Source organism: Abramis brama, assembly GCF_963993115.1.
Source record: "Abramis brama genome assembly, chromosome: 24".
NCBI classification, from domain to species: domain Eukaryota; kingdom Metazoa; phylum Chordata; class Actinopteri; order Cypriniformes; family Leuciscidae; genus Abramis; species Abramis brama.
Window position 1 is genome coordinate 18,882,214 of NC_139986.1, and position 12,381 is coordinate 18,894,594.

At 35.0% G+C, this 12,381-nt stretch overlaps 1 protein-coding gene across 1 annotated transcript; it reads right to left on the reverse strand.

Annotated features, from left to right (window-relative positions):
* Positions 1 to 125: 125 nt before the first annotated feature.
* On the reverse strand, positions 126 to 11,948 carry sgk3 (serum/glucocorticoid regulated kinase family member 3). Its single transcript, XM_084102881.1, has 17 exons — positions 11,681 to 11,948; positions 8,817 to 8,985; positions 8,626 to 8,709; positions 8,292 to 8,364; positions 6,934 to 7,009; positions 6,548 to 6,623; positions 6,060 to 6,109; positions 5,386 to 5,443; positions 4,972 to 5,055; positions 4,732 to 4,863; positions 3,981 to 4,093; positions 3,516 to 3,552; positions 3,033 to 3,119; positions 1,883 to 1,978; positions 1,642 to 1,797; positions 1,178 to 1,267; positions 126 to 1,085 (listed from the first exon to the last, which is right to left on the reverse strand). Exons 2-17 carry the CDS (start codon positions 8,892 to 8,894, stop codon positions 915 to 917), a joined length of 1,461 nt encoding a protein of 486 aa, XP_083959007.1. The 5' UTR covers positions 8,895 to 8,985; positions 11,681 to 11,948; the 3' UTR covers positions 126 to 914.
* Between the last annotated feature and the right edge of the window lie 433 nt (positions 11,949 to 12,381).

Genomic DNA, 12,381 nt, shown 5'->3' on the forward strand with positions numbered 1-12,381 from the left:
TTTAATGAGTGTGAAACACACCACATCTATTTAAATGTATTATTATTGCTTAATTGAATGTATTTCCCAATCCCAAATGTACTGTGAACATAATACATGCAAATATAGGCAACGTGACAGCCAAGTGATTCAAGAAAACGTGTTTACTTGTACAGTACATCATTTAAAGGACATGTCATAGGTCAGTAGGCACTATGGTGTCTCATCTCATAAGCAGAGGGTGGCAAATGAAATAGTGGTTTATAACAGGGTCATTGTAAGTATTTAAGCGCTATTAACTCTAAGAAATCTAAGATGCAAATAGCGACAAATGTATAATTTACACTATACACAATGGCTGTTGATGACCCGTAACTTACAGGGTTTACTAAAATTCACTTCAAAACAGCTTAAAGGTGTGCCTATTTATCTAACTCACATATTACACAGTATAAAGGGAATATATATTAATATGTCAAGCAATAAATTAATTGCTTGTGTTGACATTATATGAAAAAAATAATAATAATTCCCCTTAAAGTAAATTTCTAATAAAAGACTAAACTACAAAATATTTATTTTCATATACTGCACAATATTATAAGCAATCAAGTGTAAGAGTTGGGGCAAAAACAAGGAATGTGTCAAAGTGGATGTTTTGTTTGCAAATATCACCAGCCCTTGAAAATATTCTCAGGAAAACAACATCATTACTTCAGCTCAATGTTAAACAAAATATAATGTTATTTCTGCATAAAAATAAAGTTTGAAACACCCTGCATCCCAAAAGGTTTATGCACTGCTTCTGTTAAGAAACAAAAGGGTCCACCCTCCGATCGGGACATCATGCTCAGCAAATGCTTCCCTTTCATCAGAGAGAGCGTTCACAGACTTTTAATGCAGCTCTCTGTGGTTCGCCATAAGCAGCGCCACCCTTACAGGAAAGAATCTTCTGATGGCGGCGCGTAAGAAAACCCCAGGAAGGCATCATCAGCTTCCATGACACTAGCATTGATGATTGACTGCCCTGAAGAGAAGCACACCGAGTTTGGCACGGTTTCCTCTGTAAACTCGGGATCAAAGTTTGAGATGTCATACTGGGATTCCTGCGAGAAAACATTTGAGAGTTGACTGTTTTAATATACTTATGTATAAAAGTTTGAAACTTTAGCAAAATAATTATGTTGTTAAATCTCACCACACTAGGGTTGAATGGAGGAGGAAGCCTTTTCTGTTCAAGGTCATCCCAGTTAATGGATGAGAAAAATTCATGTTCTTTGACTTCATTCTGTAACAAATAGAATACAAGGTCTTTTTTTGATATTCCAAGATATTTTGAATTCAACATTGCCAGACTGTTTGGTTGCTTTGTTGGTATTTTAACGCCATGTCAGCTTCCTTGGCTATTTTCATGGCGAGTAACAATATTATAAGATGTATAGAAATATTATAAAAGAGCAATTTAAATTTTGCTTTGGAAAAAACTAAAATGGGGCTCAGGGTTAATTATTTATATGTATTCATTATTTTCGAAAGTGTTTCATTGCCTGATTGAATGCCATATATCAGGAAGATATACTGCAAAAACACTATTGAGATTCTACTAAAATGTTTGAAACAATCATCCACCAGGGGGTGATATATAAGTACTAAATATCTCACAAAGTCATCTCTGAAGCCAAGCCTCCTGGTGTGGTCTTTCTCCAGCAGGGCCTGTAGGATGGACCAGGCAGCTGTGGATGCCCCAGGGCGCATGACAAGCTCCTTGTGAAGAATGTTGTCATACATCTCATGTGTGTCCCTGCTGTAGAACGGAGGCTGTTGGCATAAAGGTAAAACAATATTTAAGCTTTACCTACCCATGTATTTCAGACAACTAGCTAGATTTTTATTTGTACCTTACCAGGCCATAAAGCATTTCATAGAGCACAGATCCCAGACACCACCAGTCCACAGTGTTATCATAGGGTTGTTTCCTGAGTACCTCTGGAGCTAGATACTATCAAAACAACAAAAGAATGCAATTATTGCATTAAAATCGTTATGTTATTCTACCCTCCAAAAGCTTAATTTGCAGTTAATAGAGTGCAGCAGCCATGACGCCAGAACCCGGAAGACTAATTCGCTGGTTCCCTCAAGATTTTCCTATGGGTCTTTAGATTTATTAGTAAAATAAGGTCTGTGGTAAACATAACTTGACGATATTTGGATGCTTTGCTCTACAACATAAATTACACACGGCCAAATCGAAAAGGCGAATTTTGAAGCTGTTATGTTTTTTATAATGCATGTTTCTAATAAGTAACTACATAATAACGTTTGGGGTGCAAGTGTGTGTAATTTACATTGTAGAGCAAAACATGTTTACCACAGACCTTATTTTACTCATAAATTGAAAAACCCATTAGGAAAATCTCGAGGGAACCACTGGTGAATTAGTATTCCGGGTTTCGACAGCACGACTACAGCACTCTATTTTCTCTGAGGAAAATGCAACAAGGGTTATCTAGGCAAGTGTGATGACCAAATATGTAACAATTTAATAAAAATAATCACAAGAAGTATTTTTTTCCATGCAACAACTATATTCACTGTAACATGTTAAACACACTTTTCAAACATAAAATTAAAGACACATGCTATACATTACCGTTCAAAAGTCTTTGGTCTGTAAAAAAAAATTCCCATTTAAATCTTATTTTAATTGTGATTTATTCCTGTGAATTCCAAATTCCAAAGCTGAATTTTCAGCGTCATTGATCATGTGATGATGATTACATAATTTCTTATAAATTAATAATGTTGAAAACAGTTTTGTGGTTAAATATTTTTGTGGAAACCGTGATATATATTTATCAGGATTCTTTGATGAATAGGAAGTTCAAAAGAATAGCACCTATTTAAAATAAAAAACGTTTTACTGATCAATTAAATATGTCCTTGCTGAATAACAGTATTAATTTCCTAAAAAAAAAAAAAAAATCTTACTGACCCCAAATTTTTTAACAGTAGTGTAAGCATCATTCATCCATCGTATTTATATTATACAATACCTCAGGTGTCCCACAAAATGTGGTCGTTGTGTCTGCTTGGGAGATGCCCTCTTTACACAGTCCAAAGTCAGTCAAGACTATATGTCCCTTAACAAACAAAAGATGCCAACAGGAACATTTTCAGGAAGCATGTCACCACACAAAAGGCCTTTTCTTCACAGAGCCAAAGAATCTAGTGTCTGACTGGAATATTTGGCAGGGCCTTGAAACCTCACAGTTTCATCAGATTTGACAGGAAATGCACAAATAAAACTTAAACTAATCTCTAGCATTCTTACAAATTAAAAATAAGTCTTCGGTTTCATTGCTATGTTTTATTTGGCTGGCCAAAGCTATACTTCGTACACCTCGTCTCGGAAAATCAAAAGAGTTTGTTATACTTCACAGTGAGGGTAGATTACTCTGTTTCCCCTGGAACTCTCACAACGTTGATCAGCTATGCTCTGGCAATGATAAAAGTGGGGAAAAAAGAGGGATACTTACTTGAGAGTCCAGCAGGATATTTTCTGGTTTCAAATCCCTGGGAACACAAGAACACTTAACGGGTTAGCATTTTGTCATATGTTTTCAGCCAGGAACAATTCAACTGAAAAATGTTACACAGAACATTACACAGAAAAACCATCAACAATGAATTATGGCTATTATAATATGACAAGACAAGCCATTTAATTCATATGAATAGCAATACCAACGTCATGATGGCCATTTCACACGTGAGTGTAATTTCAAATGAATACAGTCAAGTCACAATCACAATTTTTCAAGTACAGTTCCAAGTCACATTATGGCAACAACAGGGAAAACCAGAGGAGGTGTAGAATGTGTCTGTTAAACATTTCTCTGCTCCTGGGAATTCTCACACACTTTAACAGCTAAACATCATCTGAGAACCAGCAAACCTGTGTATTTATAGCTTGAGTGATTCTTTAATAAATCTGCATTTACCTGTAAACAATGTTAAGAGAGTGCAAGTAACCCAGAGCACTTGCCATCTCTGCGATGTAAAACCTCGCTCTAGGTTCAGGAAAGGTCCGCTCTTTTTGCAGGTGAAAGAAAAGCTGTAATGGAAAGAATCAAAACTTGCAATATTCACTCAGTAAATAGTCAGGCTACCTATTACATCATGGTTTGTCATGGCTATTTTGTAGCCTGCCTCACAATGATACTGATTGTTTATGTGAATTTCATTAGCTGACATTTAAAAATATGTTCATCAGACTAAAAAAACAGGAAGTCAGACCAGTGGTTTAACCGAACATGTGAATAGGAACCATGCAAAATGCCAACAAAATGACCAATAATTTGCAACAGTCATGCATGGGCTTCATCTCACTTAGATGTCACATGGCAATCTCCTACATTTCCTTGTTAAAGTGATAGTTCACCAAAAGGTTCTGTCATTATTTACTCACACTTATGTCATTCCAAACCTTCTTCTTTAAATTTGTTGTTTGTACAGACAAAAACAGTTCTTCAAAATATATTTTGAGTTAGGCAGAGAGTTTGAAATGAAATAAGGATGAGTAAGTGATGACAATTTTTGGGTGAACCATCCCTTTAAGACATACAATGACAAATGTCACTGTCATCAGTAGCTCTATTTATAACACATTGGTTTAATCTGCCAAACAGTGGCTTTTGAGATGTGATAAGGCAGATGTCAGCCTTGAGTTTCACAACCACAAATAATACTCACTTCTCCACCATTGACAAAATCTAGGACGAAGTATAATTTGTCTGTTGTCTGAAAGGAATAGTGCAGTCCAACCAGGAAGGGGTGTTTAACATTCTTCAGCAACACATTACGCTCAGCCATAATGTGCTTTTGCTGGTGTGAAAAGAATATCAAAGGCATTCATTAATCAAATGTCAAAGATCATAAGAGAGAGAGAGAGGATTAATAAAGTTTTGGTTTTAAAACAAAGAAAATCATTACCTCTCTCCTGTTTAAAATGACCTTTTTTTGCAAGACTTTGATGGCGTAACACTTCCCATCCCGCTTCCTCTTTGCAAGGAGAACCTTTGTGTGGGAGAGGACACGGTGGGTTAGCAACGGTTTCACCTTCCAGTACGGCCACTCATGGACAAAAACAGACAAGCTCTAACTTCATAACTGAGATACTTTCACTTCCTGAATGGAGAGTCCGTGGTTTAGAAACAAACACTATGGCTAACCATACAGCAAACAAAACAGAGAATTTATTAAGGCTCAGTGACATTCAGAGCTTTCAGTAACTGACACATAACATGCTAAAAACAAGGAATTGACCCAGTTTCTCTCACTAATGTGGCAATCAATAATTGCACAAAATTTACATCAAAATATATTATATTTAAAAAGAAAACGTACCTTTCCAAAGCTTCCCTTTCCTATGACTTTAAGAAAGTCAAAGTCAGTAGGCTTTGCTCTATGAAAAAAAATGGAAATTAAGGCTAAAATAAAGGCATTTGCATCATTAATTTCTAGGGATGCACTAATATGAAAATTTTGGCCGATACGATAACCGATAATTCTTTATATTTGAAAGCCGATAACCGATATATTGCCCGATAAATCTAAATCCAAATTTTTATATAATTTTTGAGAGCCTGATTACAAAAACAAAAGTCTCACCATTAAAAGCCATGTCCCAAGCACACAATTATAATAATGTTCTAATTATAATTCATTTTATGTAGCCTATATTACTGACTTGCTGTAAGTATGTTACACTTAATGGTATTTTTCCTTTTTGAAGTGATTCCAATCATATTTCAAGCAATTCAAAAACATCATGGCGAACAGTGCGTATCTTGAGTATCTCAGTTGAAGGAAATAATCCATTATTTATCTGCTTTAATATATCGAACCGATAACGACAACATTAACAATGAACATATAGCGGCTGATACTGATATGGTGGCGGACATATTGTGCATCCCTATTAATTTCCACCATTTTTTGCTACCAAATTTATAAATATTTATCACTATACAAAGTAATAAAGTCTATATAATTATTTTAAACAATTATAAAACACTTACTGTGGGTTTGCAGATGGTCCCAGGTTAATGTTTCTAGAGGTAGAGTTACTCTGTAAGAGACATGACAAAAATACAACAACTAGGTATGACTCAATTCAAAGTTGTAGAGAAACATGTACTTTTATTTATTTATTTATTTTATTATGAATTTATTTGCATATGGACAGTACATAAATATAATCTTAGAATTAAAAACAAAAAAAACAAAAAAACAACTAAAAGTACATCATAAACTGAGATTGTAGCGCAAGTTATTTTGCATATTAGGTCCCTAGAAAGGATTAAAAAAAGAAGGGAAAAAAGGCTATACATAATTCTATTTTTAACAAAACATTCATTTATAAATAACTGTAGCATGTCAAAAATGCTTAATATATAACACTCAATGTCTGTGAACACAGCAAGCAAGCGAGATAGCTAGAAAAGTATAAAGACAGTTTACTCAATACATTATCTATTAAAAACATAATAATAGTTCAAATACCAACCTTGTCATCTTCATCCTCTGAGGCATCAGAGAAGTTTTTAGATTTGTCCATCTGCAGAAAGTCTTTGACATCAGGACTGCGCATTTGAAATGAACATTCACATGTTAGAGGTCTGACTGAGGCGATACAAAGACACAGCTGTGAGGAGAAATATAAGCTAACATCAACAGCTCTCTGTAACAAGAACCGTAACCATGGTGAATTTGACCGAGAATCAAAAAGAAGCATCTTTTATTTGGCACAAGTTCACAAGATACAATCATATCAACTTTGTACTCAAAGTTCAGAGAGATATCAAGTTGTGGTTGGTTTTGGCTTGTTTCCATCCAAAGACTATTCAGATTTTACAAAAATGTAGATGCACTGACACTGGCTGATATACTCACTGGTTGCAGATCTGTGGATGGGACACAATCCTCTGAATGAACTCATGTAACCCCGCTCTTCTCTGTTTTATAAACTCTAAGAATTACACAAAAAATATAGGCGCTTCATAAAAAAATCATTTTGATAAAAATGTGCATAGCAGTAGTTCTCATCTGGTTTTGCCTGATTTTACATTAATCAAGTAGTGAGCCAACACAATATAACAAATGTTTATTATAAAAAAGGAAACAAAAATCCCAATTATTATGAACTGCATAGGTTAAAAAATTCAAAATTATAACCATGAAACAGGCTGAATAGGATAATTTACAATTTTAGTTTCAAAATGGCTCTTGAATTTTGGTTTCATGTTCTTGGTAGCCAATAATTCACTGCACTGCACTAAACACTTTGTGGTAGACACAAACCACAAACTCATTGCAAGTGAACCCATATTTACCCATGTAGTCTGAATCATTATTTTAATCTAGCATATTTTTGTTCATGGTTTTTGCGGGTGTCTAGCAACCTGTTCATCTTGGCATCTGCTTATTTACCTAGCTTCCAGGAAGTGACATGTGAATTTGCACCAAAATAAAGGAGAGCATGATTGCTGATGTCAAAAGCTGTGCATACAAAAAAAAAAAAAATTACAATGCAAGCTTTTGATATTATCATGCTGTCCACGACCCAATCAGATCTACGACCCATTTATGAGAACTTTTCATGACTAAAATCACCTCTGACAGGCAATAACTAATTTATCAGTAACTTATCAAAGCCAATGCTGTCCAATGTGAATACAAAGTGAACCCTCAGTGGAGCATGGGAAGCTACCGTAAAAATATGCACCAAATAATTGGACTGTTATTGTCCAGTGAGAAAGCAATTATCCAGAGAGAATGAGGGGGGAAGAGAAAGAAAAGCAGAGAAAGAATCCTACCAATGGTGAAGAAGCTTTTAGAACATGTGCACAAATTTTGCATGTGCTTCCAATGACCAGATGATTTCTCTATGAAAAAGATCTTGACCACATACTGGCCACATAATTGGTCGCACATGAGTTAAATACAATTGGTACTTGGGTGTGCATTCTCATTCTGTTATTTATGCACACAACTTTGCTGCCACATTGTCTGAGAGCATAACATGAGATTAAACAAGGACAAAGATTTTATAGGCTCGGGCAGAGCGGATTTAGCATGACTGATTTTCTGTATGGAACACTGTTGGATAATCAAATTTGTCAAATACACATGATCTCTGTTAAGCTAAATGAAGCAAAGTCACTAACGTATGCGCACGAGATGACAGAATTTTCCTACGGGCTCTGTACAATATGCATTAATTCATGAGAAATCAAGGAAATGTGAAATACCTGGGTCAAAGTTGTCTCCAAATATTCTCTTAGCAGGAATCTTCAAATTCAGAGCAGGAAACAGTTTTTTCAACTGTGGAAAAACACATTATATTTTTAAAAAGCACTACCATTCAAACGCATGGAGTCAGTAACTTTTTTTACAAATTAATATATTGACATAGAATACTTTTAAATTGTAATAATATTTCACAATATTACTGTTTTACTGTATTTTTAAACAAATACTATAAACGAAGCCTTAGTGATTATAATAGACTTCTTTAAAAATAGTGTATGGTTTGTACAGGACATTTTACAAAAAAGACACATTCCAAAAAATCTATTTACTTACAGTGTTGTAGAGTTTATCAAACTCTGCATATCTCCGGAACACAAACCACTCATGCCTCCCAACACTGACCATTACTTTGTAAACCTAACGATACAAGGATGAAAACATTCACATAGGCGATGCTCTAATATTATATTTAAAAAAAAGTGAGACAGAGCGTGTATGAGAGCATCAGAGGTAATGTGACTCACAGTATAGCGTTTATTCTTGTCTCTCTGTTCATTGTAGCAGGGAATGCTGACATTGGGGCAGCTAGGTTGCTCCTCCATCCTGAGGCCTCTCAGAATCTCACAAGCAACGGCTCACAGGTCCTCAGAACGCTCCCCTGCCTGATTCGGATGGGAACTCTCCATTTTGGTCCTGCACAGAACATAAACATAAGCAAGATGTTCTACCACCGTCAAGTGCTCTTTCAGCAGTGTCCATTAGTCCATTAATTTAGCTCCAGAGGGCCTTGCATGACAGGACAGGAAGGCCACTCAGAGTCACTAATCAAGTGTGGCATGAACACAGAGAGGAGCCTCAGTCTGGCCAGCCAAGCGATGAGTCTCCACCTCTCTTTTCCTCGCATTCTTTTATCCTCCCCTCTGCTTCTCTCCAACTGGGAGGGAGCAAACGGGGATATTCTTCTTTCATATGCCACTTCCACATACTCCCTCTGTCAAGTGCAACACACCAGTGCTCTCTGGGTGGGCGACATTGCCCTCTGAGGTACTGTATATGAGGTATTTTTAGAAGATGCAGATTTAAAGGCCAGGCAGAGACTCTGAAGAGCAGCTCAGGAGAGAGTGAATGAGCGCTGAGAAATATTTCTGTGCACAGGAAGACTGACATTCCTCAGTTTATGAGAAAAAAAAAAAAATCAGCATTTTCAGCAACAGTTTTAGCTTGATGACAGGTTAAAAATATATAAATAAATAAAATTTAAATAACCAAATCTATGTATACAGTGTATATATACTAAAGAGAGACACTTTATATAAAGTACTTTGTATATAGTAAGATAGCAAAAAACTTAAACAGAAAAAATATATATAGTGTTTTAATAAGATATAAAAAGCTTTTTACTATCATATTACCAAAACCTGAATTCAAATAATTAGCTATGTACCGAAATTCTGTGAGACACTTTAAATGCAGCAGCTTCATCAAAATAGTGACCACCAAAACAAAGAAAAACAGACAATTTTCTAGAATAATAAACATCTTTACGCACATTATACTTATTTTTAAAATAAGCAGTAGAATAAGTACTCTTCATCACAGTGCGTGACACGAAACACAAACTAAACGTGTCCAGATGAGATAACAGACTGTAGCTTTTGCATAGTTTATCGTATCGCTGAGATCTGTATTTTCTACATTCATGTGTGCTTGGAGGAATGTCACAGGTTTATTTGCCTACGTGGCCATTGAACTATTCAAGGAATATGAGGGAGTTTAATGATGACTCACATGCATATTAAAATGTGTCAGTTATATTGGAGCTCTAGTATTGTTTTAAATATGCAAATAAATGAACTGCCCAGTGCATCTGCACAGCCCTAATGATTTACCTGAAAGACTGAAAGAATAGCCTAATTGAAATGTCTGTTCCAGAGTCAGAGCCAAATAACCAAACAGAAACACTTCACCTTGAAACTGAAACTAGAAACTGGGTTCTGTTATGCATGACATGAGAAGTGAAAGATCACTGTCAAAGGCTTATTTCATTTTAACTAATTAAAATCAGGACAAGTGATACAACAGCTTCAGGCTCATTATTATGCAATTTCAGGAAACTATTGCCACTTAGTTACTGTCATCACTACATAGAAGGTGTCAAAAGGTTACTGTTATTAAACCTGACCTCATACTATAACACCTCAGATTGTCAAACAGGTTTGAGGAGCGAAAAGAAAATGCAAAAGAACAGACATAAACTAGCACAGACATGCCACACATTAAAATCTAGATTCATGCCGTGCCAAAATGCATCAGTGCAGGTTTGTACAGCTTTCATCTCTGACTGAGTGTAATCCTACATTATTAAAAATGTTATATCTAAACACACTGGAATCTATAAGTGGGATGTGTGTCAAAGAAACCAATAAAAAAAAACTTAGGACAGTTTAACTTCCAATAAAGTTTCTAACGGAAGGCTTGGTGAATATTTCACTTGTTGGTCATATCACTTTTATTTCAATGGTCAACATTACTCCTCAAGAATACTGGATGACACAGACTAGCCCACACAGGATTCATAGATTCATTTCTCAATGAGAAACTATTCCATGAATAATTTCAAAACAAATCATCCATGTGTTTTGTTGTTGAATTGGTTTAAGAAATCAGTTCAATTTAATGAAATATTACACAAAACAAGGGATTGAGCAATATATACTTTTTGACTGATACAAATACATATTATTTTTGTCTAATAAGTAATAACCAATATGCAGAACTGATATTTATTCATAGTTTCAAATACTAAACAATTATGACTACAATATAGTAGCTGGTACTGAATAGCCTAACTTATTACTGATTAAGTAAAGAGTGATAATAAAACTGATTATCAGTCTCTATTTTTATTAATAAGAATATCATAATAATATATCTATTAAAACAAATAGCACTGCTGCAGCACAACACATTCAAATGACATAAACGGCTGAAAATAATGACCCTAGCCTGAATTCTTCAATTTCTTGATTTCCATATGTTGTAAATAGGAAGATTTTTGTAACTAGATTTTGAGACGGCTAGAAACAATATTTTGAACTGAAATCAAGCTTCAAAACAAAACCCCGACTGGAAGGCATTGGTTTCTGGCAGGCAGTGGCTTACATTTGTTTCCTTTTTTTTTCTTTTTTCTTTTTTTGTAGAGCACTGTATTTCTGGCATTTGGCTTGCCTGTTAAATAAATAAATAAACATTTTATTACGTAATGTACATTGTGTACTATCGCAGAGAAAAGACCTGTTACAGCCCAAACTGTACTACAACCACCGACGTACTTCTAGAGTCACTCACGAGCTTCATATTGTTCAAAGAGAGTCAAGACATAACTTGCCTTATTTTCTCACTTTTTCCATCCAACTGACTCCAATGACGTGTCGGGAGGCAAAGGAAGTCCAACGATTCAAATAGCAAACTCGGCGTGTCTGGGTACTAAATACTGACCCAGCCTAACGGAAAGAATTTGTAGTCTCCTACATTCATCATGTTACCAATGAACCGCCAGTGAAAGAAAGACACATTGACGTTTGTTTCGAAGTTCCGAAACAATCAGTCACGCGACTAAATGCGAACGAGGAACGAAGAATAATAATGTTGTAAAGGAGCATAAACAACAGCACCATCTAGCGGCAGAACTGCCACACTTACTGTCAAACACATTTTTATATTATGTCGATTTTTACAAGGTAACTTGTTAGGAAAAGGATATTTTGAAATAAATGACGGGGGCACGTTTTAAATGTCATACATTCATAAAATGTATTAGTTATAACATTTTATTTTATTTACACTTGATATTAAGATGTGTAAATAAAATGTGCATTTGTGAATGATTTTGTTTTTATATTTGTTTTACTTGTGAAAATGTTGCTGAAAAGTCATATTATATTATATTATAAATAATGGAATTTATCATAACTAAAATAGAAAAAAAAACATGTAACATGGCAAGGCGTTTAATAATATGTGTTACATGCTAATTCCCTTATATGTTTGTTTATCGTAAACCTGTTTATAGTATTTTTTAACAAACTA

Bases quoted from the DNA above. Each gene is read 5' to 3' on its own strand.
- sgk3 (XM_084102881.1), bottom strand. From the start codon at position 8,894: ATGGAGGAGCAACCTAGCTGCCCCAATGTCAGCATTCCCTGCTACAAT. The intron at 8,365-8,625 runs GTAAGTAAATAG...GTTTTTCCACAG, and splicing joins TTGATAAACTCTACAACACT to TTGAAAAAACTGTTTCCTGC. The intron at 1,086-1,177 runs GTGAGATTTAAC...GTTTTCTCGCAG, and splicing joins CTCCATTCAACCCTAGTGTG to GAATCCCAGTATGACATCTC.